The sequence below is a fragment of the Ixodes scapularis genome, unplaced genomic scaffold, assembly GCF_016920785.2.
Source record: "Ixodes scapularis isolate PalLabHiFi unplaced genomic scaffold, ASM1692078v2 PGA_scaffold12__126_contigs__length_90152505, whole genome shotgun sequence".
Classification (NCBI taxonomy): domain Eukaryota; kingdom Metazoa; phylum Arthropoda; class Arachnida; order Ixodida; family Ixodidae; genus Ixodes; species Ixodes scapularis.
Window position 1 is genome coordinate 33,419,390 of NW_024609838.1, and position 27,173 is coordinate 33,446,562.

Consider the following 27,173-nt stretch of genomic DNA (forward strand, 5'->3'; position numbering starts at 1 on the left):
ATTTTGTTCTCCTAGCCCCATGTCGGGGTGACGCGGCTTCTGCGTCCTGTAGGCTTGCATTGCGGGACTGCTCTTGCCCTCGCAATCGCCACACGTCCCCTTTGGTTACAGCAAGCTCAAACAGGACACAGACGCAAAATAATATATTTTCAAGAAAAAACTCCTTTTGACGAAGGGACCCTAAACTCTCAAGAAACACTCTTTAATTGCCTGCCGCGGTATACGTCACAGAATAAACTCTTCCCCCCAAAAAGATTTAAAAAAGCCTAGCGCAATATATTTCCGCCTTGAGACTCATTGAAGCAATTCCGAAATATACTTCGATTTCCTAAAAAAAATATAGAAGCAGGTTTCCGAATTAGAACCAACTCAAAATGTGTCTTGCGCCGAAAATATTGTGGTAAAACATTCTTCGGGGGAAAGTGCACCTTGGCAGATACGCTACTAAGCGACTTTAAAATGTTTCTTGAGCGTTCAGTGCTCCTGAAAGTGGCGAACCGCTGAAGAACAAAAATCGTGTTTGTCAGTAAGCTGTGTACCTTTTGAGTACAGTTGAATCGCTCTTCTGGTGTCGCCTCTTCTCTGATGAGAAAGTTGACCGACGCAATTTATGTGGCTCTAATGAGGATAACAAAATAATTAAGCAAATCAGAGTCACATCAAATACCGATACCATGCATCGTGTATCAATATGCGAGCACAGGCGCAAGACGGACGGGTCAGAAATGGGGGCCTTCATCGCGGTCTTCCTGATGTGCATGGCATTTTGCGGATTGCTGATAGCCTTTCTCCTCTTCCTGTTTCACAACAGTGAGTCACGATTTTATGCACGTTGAAACATGGCGGCAACTCGCAGACGTCTGTCTATAGACCTTTTCTGTGTAATCTCGTCCCCAGCCACCTAATAGGCGTATCCGGTATGGGCGATGAAAAAATACTAAAATGTTTTAACCTGTAACTAGTAAAAAAATAAGGGGGAAGCAAAACGATAATAGGTGACGGTTACGCTTATCTCCTATATGAATTCTATTGGCGTGGCAAAGGCAACACAATGTTTTCGCCCATACTGGAAGTGACGTCAATTCAAGATGGCGGCACACTTGCAGAAAAGGTCTATAGATATACGGCGAGCAACCGTTCGAAAACGTGTCTTTGGCACGTCGGAAAGTAAGAAGGGGCACGCCAATCAAATGGTAACATAGAGAACGCCCAGTGAACGCGCGATGACAAAGCATCCAAGCGAGCGTCTTCATCGGTTGAAATTCAGGGGAAACAAAAGCAGGTAGGCGCATTTGGCCGGTAAACGAACGCGAGAGGTGCACAAAGAGCGGAAGAACTTACGCACCGTATACAGCGCTACATTTCTTTCGTCAGTCAGGTACCTCCATATAAACACAAAACCGGGGGACTGTCACGACGGGATGAGCACTGAACGGGCTCAACCGTCTCTGACACTCTAACCAAGTTCTCCGTAACCTAATGTGTAACATAGGTCCCTGTACCGATTAAAAATTTTTAACCGATTAATCGGGGCGTGTAGTTCATACATCAACCGGTTTAATATAAAGGCTCATTTAAAGGGAAGCTGAAACACATCTTGGAAAAAACGAGTTAGAGGTGATTTCTGGCGTATTTTTATCCCGTGAATCTGAATATCACGTTCGGTTTTCCTTGAAGATGTCACTAAACGCGAGAAAACACGAAAAACCGATCAGTCGTGACGTCACAGTAGGATCTTTGGGCCGCCAAGCGCGTGTCTCTCGTGTGGGCAGCGCGTGCAAGTGCAAGCTTGCCAGGTATATTTTTCCGAACTGGTACCAGTCGTGACGTCTATTTCTGACCTTTATAAAAAAATAGCAAGAGTGCGCGTGCATAGTTTCGACAGGCGCTGAAGATGCGCGAGAGCAGAAATTCCGAAAACTTCTAAGATGACGTCACGCCCCGGGAAGGAGGGGTTTCCGCGGTACTTTAAAAATTAATTTCTGCAGCATCCGTGCACCAAATTGAAAAATAATCTCGCCATTCGTGATCATGGAGGCCAAATGAAGACGATTTAGGTGTTAGTGCTCAAATACAGAACCGCTTCAGTTTCCCTTTAACTATGAACTATTGCGAAATCACCTATATGTAATACTAAACATTTGCGAAACTTAATTGTTGAGATTTGTAAAGCCTTGGCGATGCAGAAACAGTGCGTTGCAAGGAAATTATTTTGTTTAATTTATTGGTTTATTTGAGGCAAAAATAGAGGACGGATAGAAAATGATACCACGTTTTACGGACGCCAGTTTGCCAGGTACTAAAAGTACTATTAAAAAAATAGAAGTGTGGGATCAGTGATATTTAAATTGAAATATTTATTTGATCCAAACAGACAGCGAGGAGGGAGCTCGTCAAGCTGATTTATTCAGCTTTTTTTTCCCCCACCTCCCACATCGCTCGGGTGGAAAATAAAGGCATAATTATTAAATGATACAACGCAGTATTTTACTTTTTGGGAAGCGCGACAATGAAAAACAGATGCAAAGCACCGGAAGATAAATTTTTTTTCAGCGAAAAGCAATTTGGTACACTTCTGTGAAGGCTTTTGAAAATACATAAAAAAGGGTGTGATTGAGAAAAAAAAAGTTTTTCTGAGAACGATTTTCCAGTCACTGCGAATGTCAAAGATTGAAAAAAAAAAGAAACATGCTAATTATCTGAATAATTAACAAAACCTTACTGATTTACTTTTTAATTGGTGAAAATAAACAGGGTTAAACGATAAACTTGCTAAGCATTTAAGGAAAAAAAAAAAAGAAACTAAATCAACTAATTTAGGAAGATATGAGGCATGAGCAGCATTTTGCGGCGTGTCAGTTTGGATCCGTTTTTAGGTTTAGGTTTCTTATTGGAGAGCGTCTTTGCGACAGCGGTCCTGCTCCCCGGTGGCCGTGGCGTGAGGCCACCGCCTCGCCTGCCTCGTATACGTTGGAGGAAAGTATGGTGCACGTGTGTTGTCGCCTCGGACACTGAGAATAGGATCGCTGGCGCAAAGATGTGCTCCGATAACAAACCGAAACCTAGAAGAACGTCTAAATTAAGCGTTATTCTTTTCTTTTTTTTTTCCGGAACACCGTAAAATGCTGCCCTGTGATTTATATCTTTCTAAAGTGAGCTTAGTGGCTTTCGATGATGCTTTCTAATTTTCTCATTGAAACCATATGCTTATTTTCGGCAATTGAAAAGTTAATTGGTAAATAAATATTTAGATAATTTATACGTTTTTGCACTTCCTGACGTCCGCCGCGGCTGGTAGTTTGTTCCCCGAAAAAGCTGTTTTTTTTTGTTTGTTTTTTCAGCTACTCCCTTTTTAGCGATTTTTGAAAGCCTTCCCTCAAACACCCGGCATGGGATTTTAGAAAAGCTTGCAATACAGCTTGTGTTTTGGTCTAAAATACTTCGCACGCTGTTTTTTTTTTTGTTTTTTTTTTGATTATTGAAGGTATTAGATCTGAATCCTAAAAAATTAGGTGTGGAGAAAATGTTCGCCGTTATGCCCGATTCCGGTAACAACCTCGTCCCATTGATTAGTTGGTTCAACAGTTAGTGGGAAATCAGGACACTGGTCAATTAATTGGCAGTAACATCAATCACCTGACTACCTGAGAAAGATATATGTAGTCCGTCACTGCTAACTTTTTCCTAAAAATGCGCCGTGTACTAAGCGAGGAACATTCGCACCTTAATTCCATCCTCTTTTCTTAGTGGTGCGGGAAGACTTTGTTGGTAAGTACAACTGTGTTCGAGGGTTAAAGGGGAACTCCGCCGATTTCTTCATGGTCCCCGATTTGCTTGAGATTTTGCTAAACTCGCCAAACAACATCGCCAAAATAGTATCCCAAATATTAGGTCAAAATAATTTTTTTTTTTCACGAAGTTATTGAATTTAAAATTTTGGTCCTCACCGTGTTTTTCAAACGGAAAGTCTCTACTGGCAACAATGAAAAAGTGACGTCATTGGAAGTGCAGGGGTTCACTCTTTGGACTGTAGAGTTTGTTTCCAACTGATTTGAAGCAGTTTCATGGTGTCAAATGAATGCTTTGGAAGCTCGCTCCAGTCCCCGCGCTCCATCACGGAACAAATGATTGGCATATTCTATTTTTTAGACTGCTCGCCCGACTGGCAAGCACTGACGTCACGGCCCTGAAAAGGGCGGGTATATTTGATTGTTTGTTTTTGCATGATTTTCATTTGCCGATTCCGCAATAACTATTATGAATTTCACGATACTAAATAGCATACCAGAAAGGGTAAAGGCCGGGGAGTCAGAAAATATAGTTAATTGAGGTAGCTCAAAAATCGGCGGAGTACCCCTTTAACGTGTCCAGTGACGCTTCTGTGGTTCGATCGGCGAGAGTTACGATCACCCTGTGCACTTCCACTGACGTCACGGCCCTGAAAAGGGCGGGTATATTTGATTGTTTGTTTTTGCATGATTTTCATTTGCCGATTTCGCAATAACTATTATGAATTTCACGATACTAAATAGCATACCAGAAAGGGTAAAGGCCGGGGAGTCAGAAAATATAGTTAGTTGAGGTAGCTCAAAAATCGGCGGAGTACCCCTTTAACGTGTCCAGTGACGCTTCTGTGGTTCGATCGGCGAGAGTTACGATCACCCTGTTGCCACCTGGTACGGCGCAGAGAGCTCGCGCTGCGCCCAGCCGCTGGTGGTGAAGCTGCAGGGCAGCGAGCGCTCAATGCAGAAGCCCATGGTGTCCGAGTCCAACGGCACGTGCGACAACAAGCTGCCGCAAGCCTGGTACAGGTTCGAAGGCCCCTATGGCAGCAGGATACCCGAGACCCCAGTGAGCCCGGGCATGTGCAACACAATGGTTCCCTTCTGGTTCTACGGTAAGTGCGCTATATATACCGTACCATGCATAGTGTATGCATTCACTGTACGCCGTATTTGAGTGCGCTGTTGATGAACACATGCTCACAACCAGCTCACATTTACAAACTGCTTAGACCTTCGACCTTGGTGGTGTCGAATGCACGCCCCAAAAGAACTTTGGAAGCCCGCCCTCGGCACGCGCTCAGCAGCCTAGGACTCAGCTATGGCCGCTAGTGAACACTCCCTTTAGGGAGTATTCACTGGCGGCGATATCCGTGTGCGCTGCTGCTGAGCGCGTGCTGACGGCAAGTTTCCGCAGTCCTTTTGGAGCGTGCATTCATCACCATCAAGGTTGCCGGTCTTAATAGGCTATTAATGTGAGCTCGTTCTGAGCATGCGCTCTAAACATCGCCCTCAAATATGGCGTCCAGTGAATCCCTCCTATAGGCTCTCCAATTTTCGGAATTTTTCAATAAGAAATCGGGGCCATTCCTTGTAGCTGAGGCCATTCATTCTCATGTATTCGTGGGCAACGTCGGCCGCCACCTTTCCACCGAAAATTTTTGAAGATCGCTTATAACTTTTGCATCAGATAACTGCAAGCTGTGAAACTTTGGCATCCGGTCTGGAACGCTAGCGTTACATTTCAGCGCGAAACTGAGCGTTCGTACATGCGTAGTTTATTATTACGGGAAGAAAAACACTGTAAATTATTTTTTTTTGTGGACTTAATTTAATTTAATCGCCTGTTTTCCCGCAGGAAAGCATCCGGAGTACCGTAGCAAGCCCATGCCAGCCGTCGCCTGTGGGGCCACAGAGGAGAACGCGTGTCGCTACTACGCCAACATCCGGGTTCAGAACTGCGGCACCTACATGGCCTACTATCTACAGCCGCTGCCACGATGCTTCATGGCCTATTGCGTCGGTGAGCGCACGCGTCGGAGACTATTAAAGGGTCCTTCCGCACAGGAATTCAAGCAGGCAGATTTTGCATGATCCGTGCAGTCACTGACAGAATGAGAGTGGCAAGACGTCCCTTTCCGTTGCTTGGCCCCACGCCTATACCACCTAGAAGACAAGACCTGCACCTTTCCTCCCCTCGACTTCACCATAGTGAATCCATGGAGAGTCGCCGTCAGCGCGTCTCCTCTATGCGGAGCTCAAATTCGTCTGCTTTTTGCACAGGGGTTACGGTGTCAGAACACTAAACTCTTATTGGCTGAGTGAGAAAAAAATGGGTACAGATTTTGAGGCTTCTAGCGATGAGGTTTACCCACAATCCTTTCAATCAAAGCCAATCAGAGCTCGGCGTCCTTCTGACGTCACTGCAACTCCTGCGCAAGAAGCAGACGACTTGTTCTGCGCATAGTGTAGACACGAAAAAGGTACCACAAACAGTACAAGGTTCCTTGCAACTGGAAGTTGTTAAACCGTGATGGAGGAGGTACGTGAACGCGTTAGACTTTTGAACGAGGATATAATGGATTCGGCCTAAAAAGAGAAACGACGAAGGGAATTTTTAGGCCGTTTCATACGAGTGGCGAGACCTGGCATTTAATGACTTCATTCGAGGTATCTGGTAGACAACACCAGATCAAAATGGACGAACGGGAAGGCACTTCCTGGGAGTGCGCACAGCTGTCCACTGTCTTATTGGCGAAGGGCGTGACCAAAAGCGTCGCAACGGTCGGCTTTCCACGATCGGCCAAGAGCTCACTATGACGTGTCTTTCGTAGAATCAATTTTGCTTTTATCGATGAAAATAGTAACAATATTTCGGAAAAGCAACTTCCACGGTATTGCCATCGAGCGGGCGGTTACTTATACAAGCTTCCATCGGGCTTTATATTCTTTACACATCTAAAAGCGAACTTTTTGTTCGCGGCTGATGGTAAGTACAGCCGGATCGCAACTGGTGACGTCAGAGATATAGTATAGTATATAGTATGATGATGATGATGTCTGTTCACACATGCAGCACAGCACTAACTCGGTGCTATACACCAACCCAACTCTCTGACGTCACGCCGCTGTGGTGGCGCTGCTCTCAGTACTGCGCATGCGCAGACGCTTCCTCTCACGTGAATCTGGTTTCTGCGCACGCGCGCATGTCCTACACCTGGTGTTGGCAAACACTGACTCGATTGTCAACAGTCAGAGCTCCGCTACATGTGAAGCGGCCTTTTCCTGCTTACAGAAACAATGCAACGCTATGGTCAGCACCGAGTATACTACTGAAACCAGCACTGGCGCAGCGCTGACTTTGCACTATCTCAGCACTTGGATGCATGTGTGAACCGAGGGCCACACCGAAACAGTTTCACGTTGATAATAGCATGGAAAATCCGCAGTTGTTAGTTTTGTCACGTCCTCAATACATAGAGAATTGAGCGGGTCGTGCAACGTTGCCCCACGACGCCATTGACTCGGTGACAGTTTTCTATGGGGATTAATTGTAACGCGTTCCATTGCGGGCTCGATAACGAGGAAGGTGTCTTGTTACCATGTGATGAGTAGTATATAGTTCCAATGAAATGGTTATTTGGGCCACACTTGGCGGAGAAGTGAAAAAAAAAACCAAAAAACGTTAGGACAACAAAAAGTGCGTTGCACTTGCTATTAGGGAGTTTTCGTAGATCGTTTTCGCCGTCCCGCAAGGCCCTCCGCAACCCGCTATGATAGCGGGAACTCCACAGTCAAAGCTATCGGTGCGCAGGCGCAGTAGCAACTTCTTCGTTGCGGAACGCTTAGCGGAGGGGGCAACGCGGTCAACGAAAACTCCCTATTGACGTCGATATAGCCGTCTTTACGAACCGGAAGTACGTTTGCTTCAGCAGCTTTGCGTTTGCAGATGTGGACACTTGAGGCTAGTGCATATATAGATTTGCATTTGATTGCGACCGAAAGCGTTGGTATCTCTTTTAACCGCTTAACACAGTAGCACACTGGCGCAATCTATATCGGGTAGACCTGGAACACTTCTCACATGTATATATATTTGTGACAAGCTAAAGTAGTCTGCGTGAGCCCCTGGTCCCCAGACTCCCCACCCCAGAAGACTCAAGACATCCTTGGCGGGAACACCACGGGCACTCTGCGCTCGGGTAAAGAAAATAAAGTTCATTCTGAAAGTACGCTGCAGGTGGTCAGAGTGCCCTCTTTACCTGGGCTCGGAGCTTGTTATCAAGGCGACAACTTAAGCTTATCACACATGGCGCCCGAATGGGGACTTTGATATATGGGTCTCGCACTGCCTGCAGGAATGAAATACTGTTCCAAGCGACAGTTGCCAAATGTCAGTGCTGGTTCGCGCAAATCAGGCCTAGTTGGCTCCGCGCTAGCGTCAAGCCAATGTTGAACGTGACACGCTCCACTAATACTGGTTGGTGTCGAGGGACAACGACGTGCAGAGCAGTCGGGTGATCCAAATCCTCAGGGGAGGGCAGGCTTGAACAACGTAAAATAGACTCGGTCTCTTCGTCGCTAAGCTCGATGTCCTCGACACTAGATGCCTCTCTAGCAAGTCCGAAGGTAACACGGGGGGGGGGGGGGGGGGGGGGGGAGGGGAGGGGAGGGGGCGGAACCGCTGGTCGATAGCATGGGTTGGTCAAGAGAAGCTTCATCCACAACCATGGGCTGAACAAGGAGAAAATGGCGGTCGTAAAGTAATTTCGTGCCGATCACCTCTATTCTTGTGGCCTTGTCTTGGACAGCATTCCGCAGGAATACCTGAACAAGTTTCCGGGACCATGGAGGGTAGCAGCCGCTCCGTTGCAAGTACAACCTTGGGACACTTTGCAGACAGTGGGATCGAGAAGCTCTTTGAGCCCCAGTGTATGAGTGCTTCGCTCGCCGTCATTAAATCGTATTCGAGAAGCAACTTTTCCGCCTCCAAATGAGATACCATGATGAAAACCTGGTCAAACGTCTGTCCGTCAGCTGTGACAGTGGCGGTGACCTGGCCGAGGTTTGTGAGAGATTGACCACTTGCTCCCCGCATGTGGACGGAAGATTAATCAATCCGAACGTTCCATTTCTCCACCAAGAAAATGTCAACATGACTCCTCATTGCCCTCGAATCCAAGAAGGCTGTCAAAGGCTGCCTATTGAGTTGAATTTCTATGGCTTTAGCGTCCACTGCAGCGCCACAGGGATGCGCCCAACTACTGATGACCCTTCGCAGGCGTCAGAGACATCAGGCTGTCGTTTCTATGCGTCAGTGCTGCGGCAGACTGGTAGCACTGTTGCCACTCCAAAAAATCTGGGGTGAGTGCCTGGCACCATTGCGTGTCGAAATGGCCGCTTTTTACAATTGAGGCACAGTGAACGGACCTCATCGTGTCGGAACGAAGTCCTCCGAAAGACCTGACACGTGCTTGGAGTGGGCGGAGGTGGCACTTCTTGTTTCTCTCGTTTTTCACTCACACACAGAGACTGCTGACGCTGGCCGCGGCCAGTGATCCGACGAGGCGGCGATCGGCCTTGTGCCGAAGGAGCGAAGGTACTTGATTTCTTCGTGAGCCGTCCAGCTTGCACGGATTCTCCAGCGACGGCCAAAACCGATATTTTTGGTTGACTAGAGACCACGTTTTTGAAGCGGAGAAAAGAGTTCAGCAACTTATTTAACGAAGCGAAGCTCTTGTCGACGTAATGCTTTCGTGCTTTATTGGAGAGTGTGGCCAGGATGACCTTGCATTTCTCCGCCTCCGTCTCTGGGTAGTTGCAATCGTCAATCAGCCCCAGCTTTCGGGACGCGAGGTCTGTCCAGGACCCTCCCGACCGCTGGCTTGAGCCGAACATTTTCTGTTTCGCCTCAACTTTGTTGCCCAGGTCGTAGCAACGACGGAAAGCGGCTTTGATTTGCTCCCATGTTGTTACGTCACGTTACGTCTTGAGTTGGTTTGTCATCCACGTGAAGTCTTTGGATGAGAGCTTGGAGAGAATCTAGGGAATGGCAGCGCGTCTGAAGCGACCTCGAATGTCTGAAACCAGAAGTCCACCTGGTGAAAGCAGCCGATATCGTCGTTGCCCAACCGAGGAATCGAGCTCACGGCCATGTTGGTCAGCGACTTAGTCGGCCGGTCCTAAGCGTTTGCAGAGTCTGCGGTTTTCTTGACTTGGACGTCCTGCTTATCTTCATTGGGCTTCCTCTGTTACTCAGTAACGACGAGGTGTCCTGCCTTTTGGTCTCCAGCCGGTCTATACAATCGATGAGAGGGCCAGCAGGTTGCAGATCAAGTCCTGAGTAGCCTAAAGCTGCGCGTTCACGGGGTCGTCCAAAGGGCACGGTTTTGTATCCTGGTCCGCTGCATTAGTTCTGAAAGCTGTAGGCGCAGCGATCCACTTCGGTTTTTAAGATCACTGTTTCACAGACAACCGACTCGTAGGCAGCATCCTTGGCTTGGTCATCAAGGTTCCGGAACGCCTCGATGGAATATTCTGCCATATTGGAATCATCTTGTATCCGCAGCCGTCTGGGCGTGGCTGGGTGATGGCCCGATCGAAGTGTGCGCCGTCCCCACATACGTAGGTGGGGTCTATACTTAAAAGACTTGGGTCCCGTATTCGGCCATATTTGACAAGCTAAAGTTGTAGTCTTATGCCCACGTGTGCACCGTACTTCCCTTCATGGAACTCGCGCAAGACCTTGGCTATCTTCAAGTCAGGGAGGCTCACTAAAAGGGTTTGATCATGGAACCTTGATCCCTTCTGTAAAGGAACGATGAACTTGTTCTGTGCTCGCTTCTTTTGTTTGCACGAGCCGTATCCATCTATCTATCCATCCATCCGCCGTTAAAGGTGTACTCCCGGCGTTTTCTTCATAGTCTCGCGTTTTTCAAAGTGAAAGTCTCTAGTGGCAATAATAAAAAAAGTGACGTCAAGGGAGGGCAGGGGTTCACTCTTTGAACTGTAGACTTTGTTCCCAAACGATTACAAGCACTTTCATGGTGTCAAATGAATGCTTTGGAAGCTCGCTCCCGTACCCGTGCAGCAGCACAAAAAAAAAAAAAGAAAAAAGATCGGCATAGTTCATTTTTAGACTGTCCGCTCGACCTGCAAGCCTGCCTTCCCCGGACGTCACGGCACTTAAAAGAGCGGGTATATTTGACTGTTTGCTTTGGCATGATTTTCACTTGCCGATTTCTCAAGGTCTGTTCTGAATTTCTCGATACTAAATACGATATATGAAAGGGTAAAGGTTGGTGATTCTAAAAATATAGATAATTGGGATAGCTAAAACAATCGCCGGAATACCCCTTGAAGTGGTTACAAGAGATCGGAACGGACCCTGGCAAACTCAAACGAAAATAAGTGCATCACCTTTTATGGTTTTCTCGCAGGAGAACATGAAACTCCGATAGAGTCGGCAGTGGCCAATTGGACCGACTGGATGGATCGAAACTTCACCACAATAAAATTCGAGGCCACAGAATCCGATTCTCCGACGAAGAGTCTGCTGTAAGGACAATAAATGTCATCTACCTGTTACTTCACATCTCTTTCTTCTACCTTTAGCGTCTGTCGACGCATGTACGGGCCAGTGTTGTACGGAACGGCGTTCCAAGGAACGGCGTTCCTGGAACGCGTTCCTTTTAGGAGGAACAAAGGAACGCCGCCGTTCCATTTTGCATCGCTGGAACTGGAACGGGAACGCGTTACATTTTTACTGGAACGGAAAGAGTAACGGCGTTTCTTTTTTTCGTCCAGTGGGGTAATTTTTATTTTGTTTCGAACAGGGAAATTTTGAAAGTACAAACACAGTATCCTTACGAAGTGCAGGATCTCGTTACCTTTTTCGCTACTAATCTTATGGATTATTTTGTGTGGTCCTCGCTTGCTAACAGTTTTGGGTGCAGGAGAGATGGTGGACGTTGGTTCTTTTTTGAGTGTCCGAAACTGCGGTACAAAAAGCAAGGCTTTTAGTCGTAGGAAAAGACAAAGAAAGAGGCTTCGTTCAAACTCGGCTACTTTCTCTCTTTGGTTCCACGAATCCTCATACACCCACAAATCTAAGGCCGACTACAGCCACTTGTGAACTTCCATAACGAGACCTACAGTTACAACAAGATCACATTCTGCCAGACATCGAACGCACCCTTGTATCCTGAACATTGGTCACTTAAAAGACGCAAAAAAAAAAAAAGAAAAACTTTATTTCTTTTCTTGTTCCCCACCTTCAGAATGAACAACAAAGCCAACGTACAAAGAAATATTTGTAGTTTTTAAGACTGACCTTCCAAAAGCCCTACCCTTTCCTCGACTTGCTCGTCTTGCGGACAGCAACATCGAGAAGCAACTGTTGTTAAGTGCGAACAAGGGACTTAGTTCAATTGAAACGTGTGAAGTTGTTGTAAAACGCTCGTACAATGTTGGGTAAAAGTACATTCGCAACGTCTGAATCGTCAACTACAAGCGTAAATATGGCTAAAAGCTGAGATTTTTAACTTGAATGTATCAACAAATGAAACCCTGCTCCCGCTTGTTTTCTTCTCGTGCCCTTCCATAACGACATACAAACTCGTATGTTGACTACTAATGGGATAGTTAAAAAAAACGTGCTTGATTTCACTAAATATAGTAATTAGCAAAATACAAATGTAACGTATATCTAACGATACGTTCCATTTTTTTAACAGTAACGGGAACGAGTTCCTTTTCCACAGATGTAACTTGTAACGGGAACGCGTTCCAAAAATCAGAAGGAACGAGGAACGAGCTTTCGTTCCTTTTTTTGAGGAACGTGTACAACACTGGTACGGGCGAACGGGCTGCTCACAAACAAGCCCTCGTTTGCCCACAACAGGTGTATGTGCTGCGTGTGGGCAGAAACCAGATTCACGTTATGTGAAACGTCAGCACGTACGCCGTTGTCACATTAAAACGGCAAGGGCAGTATTCACTCCGTGCGACGTGACCGGCGCGCCGCCGCGCGGCCGTTACTGAAGGTAGGCAGTGAGAGCCCCTGCGAAACGAAACCACACCGCGTACACTGGTACGCATTGAAGTGGGAGCGGTGCGGTTGCGCTGGGTTGACAGCATGAACTGCTGCGTCGTTAAGTGCTCCAATAGTTATGCGTCGTATCTCGTGGGGACGAAGTTTCACTGTTTTTCACCTCGCCGATGTTTTGTGGGACAGCGACAACGATGGAGCCGTGCCGTACGACGCGAGAAATTTGGTCTCCCAATCATGTCTGCCACTGTGTCGACACGGCTGAGATATTCTACACTGCCGCTTTGCGCTCTGCGTTTGTTTTCGTACCAGTAAAGCCTACATATCTCAACTCGAACTGAAATGCCATCCCACACTCGCGGGTGTGCAGTGCCAATTTCGTTGAAGGAATGACCCCCAAAGAAGTTTCGTCCCCATCGTACGTGTCGATGATATTTCCGGACCACTATGGCACGCGGTCTGTACTTCATGAAGAAAGATTCGGACGGTACAAAAATCGACAAATATGAATTCAAGGAAAACTGCAATGAAACTTGAAATCACTGGACAATTGATGTTTGAGTATGGAAGTTTATGTGGTGTGCTTTCTTTTTTGATCAGCCTCCTTTTGGATGTGGAAACGCTGACACCCCGAGTCTTGTAGAAAACAATTTTTTTTTTTTCTCTCGGCTTTAGAGCCATTTATCGCAAAGTTATTCGAACTGGAAGTACCATCCACTGGTTTCTTCCTACCCAGGGCTTAAAGTTTGGGGGCTCTCAGGGGGTCTCGACCCCCCACTGATTTTAACGGATGGTCTCAGACCCTTCTCCACAGCCCCAGAATTAGTGAAATCAAAATCATATCTTGCAATAAGATAGCTTGTTTTAAGGGATGTGACATTTGGGGTTGAGGGTTGCATGTGCAGCGTGGACAGAGTCAGCAGTGGGGTTTATTTTATGTGCATCTATTACATCTCATCAAAACTCCCCCCCCCCCCTTTTCCCCTACCTTTTTGTATGGACCCCCCTAAATTTACATGGACCTGTAAAGTGTGCACCTCCCGGCCATGATGAGTGGTATTTTCTGACAGCCTTTGACGGTCAAAACAGGTTCCCATTTAGTTACGCCACCCAAAAATATTTCCACCTGGTTAAACTATGCCACCTCTTTTAGGTATAATAAGTGTTTTGTCAAGTTACGGTTGTCAAGGTACCTGTGTGCCGAAAATCAGCACCTTGCACAACCAGATTACTACACAACGGCTGACCGCAAAAGCCTTTGACGGTCAAACCGTGTGTTGGCCGGCAACTTGGTTTTCTCGGCTTTGAAGCCACCTTTCGTGAAGTTGTTTCAATTGGAAGTACAGTGTACTAGTTTCTTTTTACCTGTGAAGTCTCCATCTCCCCCGACGCGTGGTATACTTTTGAGAGCCCTTGCTTTTCGGAAAATTGCTCAAACCCCTTTTTCGACCACAACTAAAAAAATTACCCCTAACAACGACTCAAACTCAATATATAAGAAGCGGAGAACAGCTAAATGCCCTTCTTAAATCTTCCGCAGCACTCATATGCAACGCCCCGCTCAACTTATCGGCTCAAAAATCAAAAGTTTCGTCCGTGCGCGCTTCCGCCGCCACAGCTTCGCACGCGAGAAGGCGCGAAAGGCTGTTGAGCGCGCCTCACTGTCGAACGCAAGCTCCTCCACCAGCGGCGCTACGCGCGTTTTTCAAAGCGCCCCCTATACTAGTTCCCGCACGGAGTGTATAGGAAGGCCCAGGGAAGGAATGTTTAACGACGTGAGCTGCCGCCTGGTTTGCCGGAGTCCTCCCCCGTCTTAAAATTCCCGGACGCGTGCAAGAAGTGTCTCTCGGCACCTCGCTCGGTGGTTCCCTCCCCTCACCTCGCCCGTCCAGGCTCGGGGGGGGGGGGGGGGGGGGGGGGGTACGCGTGTACCTTTCGGTTCTGAACTGCCCTGTCCGAGACGCGGGTTACTCCAGAGGCCATGGGCGGCAGACGGCCACGTCTGTGGCATTAGAGAGCGTTAGTAGATCGTTCCGATACCTCCGATAGCCCCGATAACGATACTATGCATGCGCAAGGGAGGCAGTGGCGGTGTATCGGGATATCGTTATCGGAGTCATGGGAACGATCTACTAAAACTCTCTATTAACAGTCGTAAATATTTGCGAAAAACGATTTCTTTTGATTCGTCCCCAAAACAAAGCGAACACAAAACATATACCAAGAGGTCTTTGAACCTCACTGGGTTTTGCCCAGACTTGCGCTCGTTACTTGAAAAATGTAGTGGATTACAATAACAAATTAGTGAGCCTCAAATCTAATGGATCACCGTTACAAATTACTTTCGCTGAAAAGTAACGGATTACCTTACTCGTTACGTTACAAATTACATTCACGTTACTTTTTTTCGTGCACTTATCCAGAAAACAATAGAAACAATTTGGATCTTTACCAAAAATGTTCTGCATCACTACCTTTCATTTCCCATACGCCCGTATCATGGTAGTCCTTGTAAAAATAAAGTATTGTATTTAAGAGTGTAGGTGCCCTCCGTTCACCTGTAAGCTGACAAGGCACGGAAAGCTGCAACCACACTCGCCATCACGTTAACTTGCGGCCTCCGAACATGATCCCTGGAATAGTGCAGACAAAGCTAGCGGTATGCATGCTCAGTAGCAGCGTCTAACTCCGCTACGAGATCGAAGCTAAAGAAGCGATCTACGGCAGCTCCCTTTTGACTCGGGTGTTTCGTCTGTCATTCACAAGAAAAGAAAAAAAACTTGGTTCGAACGTTAAAATCTATAGCCAATGCAGAATGCAAGTGTCCCAGCTTACCTTGACGTATTTCCGTAGATTAGAGTTTGTTGTTCTTGGTAATAACAACGAGTGTTTTTTTTTTTTTTTTGGCAAGCAAAGTATGCGTTGAAATTTTAGGTTTCCGTTCTTTTTAATGCACTGAATTTTGAACATCTCATTAAGGCCATGGAGACCACGGACACTCCATGACCAAAAACTCGACCGGTCAGAGAAAAAGTGGCGGTTACGGGTTATCGATCGTTCATCGGTTCTCACTTTCATAGCAATATTTGTGGTGGCCAGGGGAGGGGAAGGCATAGAGAGCGAGAGAAGCGGTGGCCATCGGTCTCACAAAACAGTAGAGGATCACACCACTTTTAAGCGTTCACTCTCTCTTTCAGCGCTCCTTTGATGGCCTAACACCCCCCCCCCCCCCCCCCCCTTTTATGTTGACAGTTGACTGTAAAGTGAGGAATGGACTCGACCACCATGCGCTGACAAGTAAACCAAAATAAGCGTCGTCCGTACCCTTGAAGACTATGCTCTTAGCCTCACGCCGGGCGCTTTTCAGCCGTGCCTCAAGTCAAGAGCATGCTAGAATAAAGTAGTGCACATCAAAGACAAAACGAATTCGACCCCCTCAAGCGAGACTACATCGTCTGTTACCCGAGTTGTGAACCCCCGAATCGAAAGGGTACGGAACCGCGTTTGATGTCTGTACAGGTTTCGGGAGACGTCTAAGAAGTTGGAAAGGGTGAAACGGTGTAAAAGACAAACAAATAAACACAAAGAGCTTTCTCCTGCCCAGGAGAAGAAAAACACGATGGAAGGCGACGGAGAGCCTACTCAGCATTGCCTTACTTGATCTTTGTCTTTCGTATATTTCCACATGCCTTGCCCGTTTTTCTAGTGGTTATAGTGACCCCTCACACAAAAAATAGTGTTTTCTTTTCGGCTATTCTCCTCTCCCTGATGTTTTCTGTTTTGTTGAGCTTTCTCTCTTTATGCTACTGAATGTTCTGCTCGTATTGCTCCAGTTAATGTATTATGCTCATTATTTAAAAATAGTAACGAGTAATTAAAATAATACGTCACCAGTATTTTGTAACTAAATTACATTACAAATTACTTAAAAAAAGTAATGTGTCAATTACAAAATTAGTTGAAAAAGTAGCAGATTACAAGTAATCCGTTACTTGTAACGGATTACTTCCCAAGTCTGTTTGCAGGGCATGCCGACAAAACGATCGTCTGGATACATCAGCATGGTTATTACCGCTGTTCGACGTCATCATGTGATGTAGGAGCAAGGCATGTATACTGTCGTGTGTAAAACAGCTATGTGATCACCTTTTAAAACAGTGCTCGCTTGGACTTTATATTGTCACGTGCGTGTCACCGCCTGAAAATATTGTCTTTAGTGCCTGCTAGATACGCTTTGTTCAGGATTTGATCAATGTCGTTAAATTTGGAAGATAGCATTGTATGTAGTTGTACGAATCACTTCAAACGGTTAGCATCACTCATAGTGGCGAAGGTGGTCTAGTCGCTCCTTGGCAGTGGTCATGATTATATTTCGAGATTTCTTCATTTCTTCAGCGGTACCGTCTTGTTATACTGTAAGGCATCACCCCTTGTTCGTTGCGCTTTTTTTGTTTCACAAACAAATAGCGAAAGCTTGGAAAATAATTTTGTTTTCTTTGGGCGTCGATGCAGAATTGGTGCGCGTAGGTATCTTTTCAGAAACGTCCCTCTATTAACAGGTCTGAAAATTCTAAACAAGGAAGGCGCATGGTGTTCAAAAGTCTATTTCAATGCTTTCGATTCCACCGCCAATCGTGCAATTTTTACAGTCCTGCACGAGCGATTTGCCCCTTAATGAAGGCCCAGCACCTCTCTCGGTTATCCCTTTTTTCTCTGGACAAAGCCAAACAAACAAACAACAAGCGCGGGCGTATTCGTCACTTTTAAATGAAAGCAAAGAAATAAACGGACGGGCCCCCGCACTTATCGGCAACCACCCCCCCCCCCCCCCCACCCCACCAAAAAAAAAAAGCAAATTACATTTTTTTTTTTTTTGTAGTAATGTAGTAAGGCGTCACCGGCGTGGGCCAACGACCCTTCCGTGTTGTCGGAATCCGTCAGAATTGAATCAAGTATTATTACTAGGCTTTTGGCCAAGTTTACACAAGAACAATTCATTTTTAGAAAATACATAAAAGGAGGCACCGCTAACGTCCTTTGGGCACCTTGTTGGTGCGAAATAGGAAGCGAGGCAACACGCTGAAAAACTGAGGTAGCCAGAGCTCGTCGGAACGCAGAGCTCCAATGGACCTTTTCCAAATACCGACGGCACTAGGCGGTGGCTGCACGAACTAAAAATCAAGGAAGTGACCTACCTGCGCTACCATCGATAATGGGAGCTACGTTACCAGTTGCTTCGCTCTCTGAGCAGCGTCGCGTGCATGCCCAACGAAACGAGGTAGGCCTAGCGCGACTTTAAAGAAGGAAATCCGTAGCGTCCACCCAAACGTCGTGTTTTTCTTTCCGTCCACTTTCTTTTTTTGTGTAACACAATTATATATATGCTGCAATTACGTGTTCTACTCGTCGATTTACAGCCTCATTCCGAATTGCCTCGATTTTTTCGTGCCGACTTCCACCGCTTGGCATCGGGCGCTCGCGCGTGCGCAGAACGCTTCTCGGAAAAGGTCCATTGGAAGGATTAGTGGGGAGACCTAAAGCTACCTGCTTGTCTCCACTGCACTCATCGAAAGGAAGTCGCTAGAAAAACCGTAGCCGTTTTCAGAGGCGACGAGACTGCCTAAAACGGCGCGCCGATGGAAAGCGATAGTGGCGAACAAGGAGAGACGGCTACGTCGGCGGGATACAAGAAAGAAAAATGACCAACGATGAACAGGCAAAGAACCAGCTTACATGACACACACCACGACAGTGCGGGGCAGAAACAAGTAAAATATATTTAAAAAGAACAATTAGGTTCAAGGCGGTTGAAGCGCATAACAAAAGGAACCCTCATGTAATATGAACGACGGACCAAATGTGTCACTGGAACGAATGAGGTGACAAATGGAGACACCCTGTACCGGTAAAGTTGGTATTGGACACGCCTAGTTGAGCAAGACGCCGAATTACGCCACATAAACGCTACAAATTCGAAGGAAATAATACGTAGCCTGTGTCCCGAAACACTTGTACTTCGGGATGCGAGCCGTGTATTTTAAAGTTCGGTTCCCCGTACTTCAAAAACGGGAAACCGACCAACTCAAAGTTTTAAATGACGGTTGATTAGGCCTAGCCCCTGCCAGAGCTAGAAACCGCAAAGAATAGCAGCGAAACGGTTTGAAAGATTAATAAAATGACAAGCGCAGCGTTCATACCTTTGAACCTATCTGGTTTCCGCACTGGCTTCAGTAACGGCGGAAAAGCGCCGAAATATTACACGGACAGACAAAAAGACAACAAGACAGGGCGCACTCTCAACTAAAGTTCGTTTGAAAAGTACACAAATATATACCCGAAGGCAAACCAATCGTCACTCACCCGCTGACCAGCCCCCGTTTAAAAAAAAAAAATCATATTCATCCGTGGAAAGGGCTAAGGAAGTTTGGCTGATGTAATCACTCCCCCTGCTTCTAATCTCAAAAGCCTCGCGTATTTCCCTCGACACTTTGCTTTTATATTTGGCTAGGATCTTAGTGTAGTTGCATGACGGCGCGCGAGAGAAAATCCCGCAGTGAACCGCAAAATGTCCGGGAGGTCTCGTCCTTGCTGACGCAGCGTGCTCTCGCGCGCGGTCATTCACGCGACCCACACGTCAGCGGAATTTCATAAACTACGCCAGTCATGCATTCCACGCACTTATTTCTGTGCTTGTATTACAGCAATCTGCGATCGGGAGCGAGTTGTTGATTTTACTGCATAACCTCCCCAAATATTTAGGGTGCAGAAAACACTATCGGAACATTGTACCGCTGTGCCACTTTTTCCAGATTATGCTGGACGGAATGCATGTACCGGCTTCAGATTCCTGTTTTCACGGCTTGGCTTCAGCGCCCCTTTAAATTTCTTAATTAAACTACCCGCCACTTTTGCCAATGAACTCAGTGCATAAGGCGGTCAATCTGTTTTTCAATGCTCTCTTGCGCACTATGTTGACAAGATAATTTCTGAGAGAGGCCTCTAGGCAAGAGGTAGCAATTCCAGTAATTTCACTGGCAGAAGTGGCGGGTAGTTTAATTAAGAAGCTTAAAGGGGCGCTGAAGCCAAACTTCAAAAACAGGAATCTGACGCCAGTAGTTATTCGTTAGATGCATTCTGTCGCGCATAATCTGAAGAAAGTTGCACAGCGGTACAATGTTCCGATAGCGTTTTCTGCACCTAAAAAGTTGGGGCGGTTACGCAGATGAGCCGCAGCAGACTCTACACTGCACTGGTGTGGATCCGAGCTGTGAGCAGGGAATGATGACTTCAGAGTTCGACTAATTTACTCCGGTGAGCGAGCTGACTCCCTGAATGAAAGTCGAGGCACGACCCCCCAGACTATCTGAACGAGAGCCAGTATTGCCAGCGGATCCCGCGTCATAGCGGCAGCCACCACGCTTGACGCCTGTGCAGTTCGGTACCGCGAACCGATATGTCTGTTTGTTTCCCGCTGCGCTGATCGCGGGTAGCGTTTGTCGAGGCACGACCCGCCAGGCATCGCTCCCCGGTCCGGTCGACCCGGCATCAGCAGCTTTTGTTTTCTATCGTAACAAGTGGTGGAGGTGCGGAGTAAACGCGAACAATCCCCACAATGGAAAACGAAAAAAAAAAAAAAGAGAAGCCAGGCCGACGACAAGCAGGAAACGCCGAAAGGCCGTAAAAGAAAAACTCGGGTTCTCGTATCGCACGCGTTTCGAATGAGAGGAAGGGAAAAGGAGCCTGCACAAGGCGTTTTGAACATATATTTGCGTTGTGCGAGAAAAAAATCTCGGCGAACAAATAACCTTAGAACGTACTTGAAAAAAAAAAACAAAAAAAACACCAAGGAACTGCGTTATCCAAAACGAAGCTGGAACTGCGATCCGAAAGGTCAGATTTTGATGTCGCTGCGACCGTTCGCGCCGCCTCTCGTCTTTGGAGGGAAAGCAGATGAGGACATGGAGGACTGGCTCCATCTCTATGAGCGTTATTATGGCTGGTCGCTTGCATGGACGAACGAACAAAAAGCAGACAATCTGATCTAGGCTCTTAAAGGGATACTGAAGCGAAACTTGAAATACACCTATTATGGTCAGAAATAGGTTCAATAGGATCAATGATATTCATAAATCATAATCGCGCGTTTGTATTTTGAACGGATGGCTATATTTTTCACTCTGATGGGCCCGATTGGGCGCGCGCTCAAAAATCGGCCATCGGAGAGCGCGATGCGTCTTGGGATATTGGGCGCATTCGTGACGTCACTTGTGCCGGTCGGGAAAGGCTACGGCGTGAATGTTGTGGTTACGAGCGTTGCCACTTGGTGGCGCGTCGACGATTTACGACCTGTGACAACGTGGCCGTTTGAGATGTGCAAGGGCTGCACGCACGCTGCACCACGGGACCACGGCAAGTCGGCAACCACGGCAGCACTGACAAAACCAGCTCTGAGGCCGGATTCTCAAAGCGAATTCACGACGAAAAAAGTGCGTACGACAAATTTGAGAGAAAACCCGTGCTCTCGAAACGAAATTGTCGTAACCTTTGCGCAGGTTACGACAGAATCCTACGACAGCTCCGAAGCTGTCTTACGCACTTTTTACGATCAAATCAACAAGGCCGACAGCGTCGCTCAGTTACTTGGTATCGGCCACCAACGGACATTTATTTTTCTTCGTGCTCTTCTCGTGCGTCCCGACTTCAACCAGCAAGAAAAAAGGAAGGAGTACTTAAAACAGACCACGACGATCAAGAACGCAGGATCCACAAACACACGAGAAGAGCTACAACGGCCACGATTCTGCCGACCGAGCGAACTCGGCAGAATATAGTAGGCCTAGCAGCAACATCGACTTGGCGCACCGTTGCTCCGGCGGTCCTTGGCCAAGACCGTCTGTCCATGACCGGCTGGCCTGCTGAATGGAATATGCCCGCGCGACCCTTGTGGACCCTTACCGGATGAGTAGCTTGATCCCTGAACTAAATTTCAGAGGTCAATATTTTCCCCTTGTCATCTCGATCTCCTTGTTTTCCGAGACAGCGGTGACGAACGCTGTCGTCGAAAAGGGACTCTCATTGATTCTATCTCCTTGTTTTGTGTGATATAGAACTCAAATAAACGCCATACGGATTACCTTGGCAACTCGGTATGTACACTCTGTTATTAGTATGCCATTTTTATTCTGACTCGACGCTACGTCAGTGTCGAGCTATAGCAGTTCGTGGGAGCTACGCGATGTCGGTCTAACCTTTCTTTGCCGAGTGTCATGTCAGTATCGAGTTGCAATCGTAAAAGATCGGTCCAGAAGCGCTTACCGAAACGCGGTCTAACAGAGCGAATCCAGCACTTCGATCAAACGCGCGTGTCCGCTCCGAGTGTGAACAGGTATTTGGCATTTGCCTGGCTCTTGCTGACACCCTCGTAGTTCAAACATATCCTTTTTAACGTCGGCTCGCAGCTCGCAGCAACCAACTAATACCACTAATACCGGCCGTGCCAGAAGCATGCTCGGGCCGTGTCGTGCAAAGAGCCGCAACGAGAACGAGCTCACTGTGGCCAACTACGCTTTGGCTTTCTCCGCCAAGGCTTTGCAAACGCGTTCAGGCCTAGGCGAATTCTGCCGGCACGCCGTATTGCCGCAGAACGGCGCTGCTATTTTGGCACAAGTGATGTCACGAGAACTTCCCCCCATCCACCAGATGAGAATTTGAAATCGTTTATTTATGTTTAAAATTAGTTCTCCTGTGTTTTACAGCGCAATATTTATATTTCCGAGGTGGTGCCTGTCCCTAGCCCATATTTATGCAACAAGATCGGCGCTAAAATTTCGTTTCACTACCCCTTTAAGGACGTCGGTGGTATGTGACGGCCCTGCGGGAACAAACGCCCGAGATCTGGGCCAACTGACAGGAGGCGCTTCGGGAGACCTTCGCAGGGGACCACGTTCAGGAACGGGCATACATCCGGCTGCAGCAGAAGCGAGAACAACCGGGGGAGACGCCGCAACAGAACGCTTCAGACATCCTGCAGCTGTGCGCCCGGGTCAACGCAGGGATGCCGGGCGCAAAGAGACTCCGTTACCTGCTGCGAGGAGCTACGGCCCGAAATGATAGAGTGCGTGGCAATCTCGAACCCTCACACAACCTAGGAGTTCCTGCTGCAACTCCAGCGCCTGACACACGTCGGGGCCAAGGCAGGACATACTCTCATGACCATGCTGATGCGTCCACTGCCGGGCCTTCACACCGAGAACCCGGTCCTGGCGCCCTGTCCCGACCTAGGATCAGCACCTGGCGGAGCTGGGACCCTCAGCAGCCCAACAGAGGTGTTCTACACCCCCGTCATAACGTTCCTGACCGGTCCACGGCAACAGTTCTCGGGGCATTGCAGGAAACGTTGCGTGCCCTGATAGTTGTTGGGGATCGATCGCCTTAGCCAACCATCGACCATTCCCACCTCGAGGCTCGAGAAACCAAGGAGGGCAAATCGTCTGCTTCCGTTCTAATCAAGCTGGGCACATCATGCGCCAGTGTCCCGGAAGCTCCAGTACCCCAAACTCCTGTCCTGGGCTAGCTGGGAAACCGGTAGGCCCATGTCCCGGCGCTCGATCCGCCGGAGAAGGGGGCTTTGTTTACGCGACCTTTAACCAGACACAGCTAATCGTACTTCCAGCCATGGTAGAGGAACAAGACGCCCAGGTGATCATAGACGCTGGTGCTGTGGTGAACGTGATCTCGAAAACCATGGCCGCAAGGCTGGGCAGGACCAGACTTGTACACGTTACTGAAAAATAGTAAGGAATTACATTTACAATTACGCAAGGCTAAATTGTAATTTATTACAATTACAATTACCCCCCCCCCCCCATTAAAGTAAGTGGCCGTTACACCCAAAAGTAATCCGTTACTTTCGTGGCGTTACTTTCAACATTATTTTCCTCAATCAAGAAACAAAGGGAAGAGGATTATTCAAGTTCTTATCGTTGCCACCTGTTCCATTTATTGGCGTTGAGTATTTTGAGCAACAGCTGACTCTCGAAAGTCTCGTCAGACATTTTGCGTTATTTCTTACTGAAGATGTCCACTGATACGCTGGACACACTCTGAACTGAGGCACTGAATAGGAGTGCCATATTGTGCCTCACGAATGTTTTATGCTCTGCATTGAGCTTTTGCAGCGAAGCAATGGAAGTACTACTTACCTCGAAGATAGAGCGAAGCTTCGTCATTTCAGCCGTTGCCTGATATTCGAAAGTTTTAGTAGAGTAGGTAAAAGTAAGGTGATAAGTAAATAATAAATAAGGTTTGGCTCGATATTCTTCTTCCTTTGATTCTGAACAGGTTGAGCCTCGGTTGAGACGTTGGTAAATAAGAAAAAGGTTCCAATATGTTAATATAAGTAATCGAGAAAAAAAAAACAGGACCCTCATAACGACAATTGATTAGAACGTTGGTTAAAACCAGGACATGTAAACGCACGTTTTCCATGTATACCTTTCGAGGTGTCGTTTAAAAACGCATGGAGCACGGACCGACTGCAGTTTACTCCGGTGTTCTCCCGATGGACGTCAGCTGATGCCACGGGCAGCGAAGATCAGAGAACTAAGTAAGCCCCGCTATGGCCCCACTCACGAGTTTCACTCTCTCCTCAAGCCCAAAATCTCAAGTCTATACGTCCAGCCACCTTTATATTTTATTGGTGAAAATACCTGCTTGAGATAAGATCAGTCCTGCTGGGGTAAAAACAGGAAGAAGAAAAAGGAAGACTATTACCATTTTCGAAGTGCTCGCAAAAAGCTGAATCACAAAAAGGGTAACTGAGATGCAGATAACCTGGCTTGAATTCACAAATAAAGCTGGCCAACCCTAGAAGTTGAACTACAAAAAAAGTTAGTAGCTTTTAAAACAGGGTCAAATAAGGTGAAAGAAACAGAAAAATATACATCCTGTTTTCTAAGAGAAGATGATAACTGTGCCTCGACGGACGAGAATGCTTGTGGCAACAACACCTTCACATATGATCACATCTCTCTTAGTGGATTTTAGGGTAGACGGAGCGTTGTCTCGTGTTGTGACATTATGAAAATGGTCCTAGTCACTATAAATGAGAAGGACATTGTTAATTCTTGTCTGTGCACTTACCACCTTGAGCTTCTCGAACAGGCATACAATCACTTGGTGCCTTCCTCTCCCTGCCTTCGATCGCAAAAAAAAAAAAAAAAGAACGAAGACAAAAAAAGAAAAAAACAGCGGATATGGCTTGCTCCCCCCCCCCCCCCTTTTTTTTTTTTTTAGAAATGTTTATTTGGATTTTTTGACATTGTTGTTAGGGTCTAAAAAAATGGCTTCAGGGGCTTGGTGTTGCAAAAAAAGGCTTTTCGGAACTGAATAGTGCCAAGCCTCCCTTTGCGCTGATCAACACACGTGACAGTGTCACTGTGCTCAACTTTACCAAAATGAAAACGACCTTTTCTTTAGAAGTGGGGAGGGGGGGGGAGGGGGGGGGGGGGGGGCTGGTCTTGAAACAAAAAATGTAACGGATTACAAGGAATCCGTTACGTAAAAGATGTAAGGGAATTACTTTAAAATTACTCTAGAAAAGATATAATTATTCCGTTACTAAATTACCGATAAATGTAAGGGATTACAAGTAATTTCGTTACTTGTAACGGATTACGTACAAGTCTGGGCAGGACTATCCGTCCATCTGGATTTCTCATACGTGCAGTGAACGTGTAGCGGGTAAACTCATGTTGGGAAATAGAACTGAACGTTCTCATTGTACCAGGAGTGAGGGTAGAGACGACGTTTGTGGTGCTCCCGGATTTCCCGCAGGAGGTGTTGTGTAGTTTGACATTCTGCCAAGAAACCAATATAGTGCTAGACTTCCCGAAAAAAGTGATCGTGCACCAGGGACACCAGCTGACTCTACACCTTGAGGGTCGGTCACCCCACGGACTTTCCGACACTGTCAGTGTACAGTGCCTGGAAGAACTATAGCTGCCCCCGAAAACGGAAGCCCTCATCCCGGTGCGGATATCTGCTTGCGGTGCCTACTTGGTGGAACCCTGACTCAATCCAGGCAGACATGTTGCCCCAGCGTGGCCTGAACATTGAAACGTCGCGGGATGAGTTTTGTCAGACGCATGGTTCCGCATCGCACGTAAATACAATTCGTTTTTTATAAACCTTGTTGTAAACTAGCTTCGGTTTGTATATATTATTCTGAACGGTTCCCACACTGACTACCAGGTGCGACTGTCTGTACATAGATACGTGACACGTATGCTTGGGTTCTGGAACAAAAATATGTCTCCAATGTCTCCTTGAGTACCCGGCCTCCAATTTCATCATATGATACAACAAACCTGATTAGTTTTTCTATCTTCCATGTTCTAAAGAAATACAAAATCAAAATCGTATCATTGTGGAAACGATTCAAACTGTTGCAGGCGGCATACCGTCATTCCCTTTGCGTTTGTCATGCGTTCGTAGTCTGCAACAGGCATCTCGAGACGTCTCGAGGACCAAAGGTTGCTGCCGCAAATTTCAGTGTTCGTGCGTAGAGCGCGTGATTTGCTCGCTTATACGAAGCGACGATCACGCGCATGCTCGGCTGAGGATATCGCGAGCTGAGATGAAGACTTGTAAAGATTGGAATGGTGTGTCACGAATGACGAGGTGACAAAACAAGAAATAACTGAGGAAACTGAAAAGTTTAATGGGGCGAACTTGTGCCCAACACGAAAAGAAAACAGAAGATAACAACAGAGCGTCGTGGGTGTCGAAGTCGGCGTAACAGCAGGGTCGAACGCTGGGGCGAGAAAGACTCAAGTCGCCATGCGGGGTCCCTTATGTACCCTCGTGGCTTTTCTAGAACATTCGGCGTAGAACGTTTGGCGCGTAGAACATTCGGAACTCGATCAGACGCTCGAACTTACGAGAACGCCAAGTTTAAATCATAAATAAAAGGACAATCCGCTGACTGGAATCGAACCTAGACCTTCCGCGCGAAAGTCAAGTGCAGTAGCCATTCGGCCACGCACGCGCTTGCTCGGCTACACGCGTGGCAATATTCCCCCGCACTAACCGCTCATTCACACTGGAAGCGGATCCGCGTTCGCAAAGCGGTTGCGAACGCGGTTGTATAAAGATCCAGTGCAATTGCACGCGCACTTGACGTCATCGAGTGCGCGTGCAATTGCACTGAATCTTTATACAACCGCGTTCGCAACCGCTTTGCGAACGCGGATCCGCTTCCAGTGTGAATGAGCGGTAACACCAGTCGCGACGCCTTTTTTTTTTTTTTTTACTTTTTTGAAGATAGCAATAGTGCGCGTGCA

General features: G+C 47.1%; 1 protein-coding gene across 1 annotated transcript; it reads left to right on the plus strand.

Moving 5' to 3' along the window:
* The first annotated feature begins 752 nt into the window (after positions 1-752).
* LOC120842933 (pancreatic secretory granule membrane major glycoprotein GP2-like) lies at positions 753-5,876 on the plus strand. The gene is made up of 4 exons (XM_040214160.2): positions 753-810; positions 3,748-3,772; positions 4,692-4,897; positions 5,641-5,876. Exons 1-4 carry the CDS (start codon positions 753-755, stop codon positions 5,874-5,876), a joined length of 525 nt encoding a protein of 174 aa, XP_040070094.2.
* The last annotated feature ends 21,297 nt before the right edge of the window (positions 5,877-27,173 follow it).

What these genes read in the sequence shown, in the direction of transcription:
- LOC120842933 (XM_040214160.2), top strand. Translation starts at nt 753, where the DNA reads ATGTGCATGGCATTTTGCGGATTGCTGATAGCCTTTCTCCTCTTCCTG. An exon ending in CCTCTTCCTGTTTCACAACA is followed by an intron (nt 811 to 3,747) that starts GTGAGTCACGAT and finishes CTCTTTTCTTAG; the next exon opens with TGGTGCGGGAAGACTTTGTT. An exon ending in GGTTCCCTTCTGGTTCTACG is followed by an intron (nt 4,898 to 5,640) that starts GTAAGTGCGCTA and finishes GTTTTCCCGCAG; the next exon opens with GAAAGCATCCGGAGTACCGT.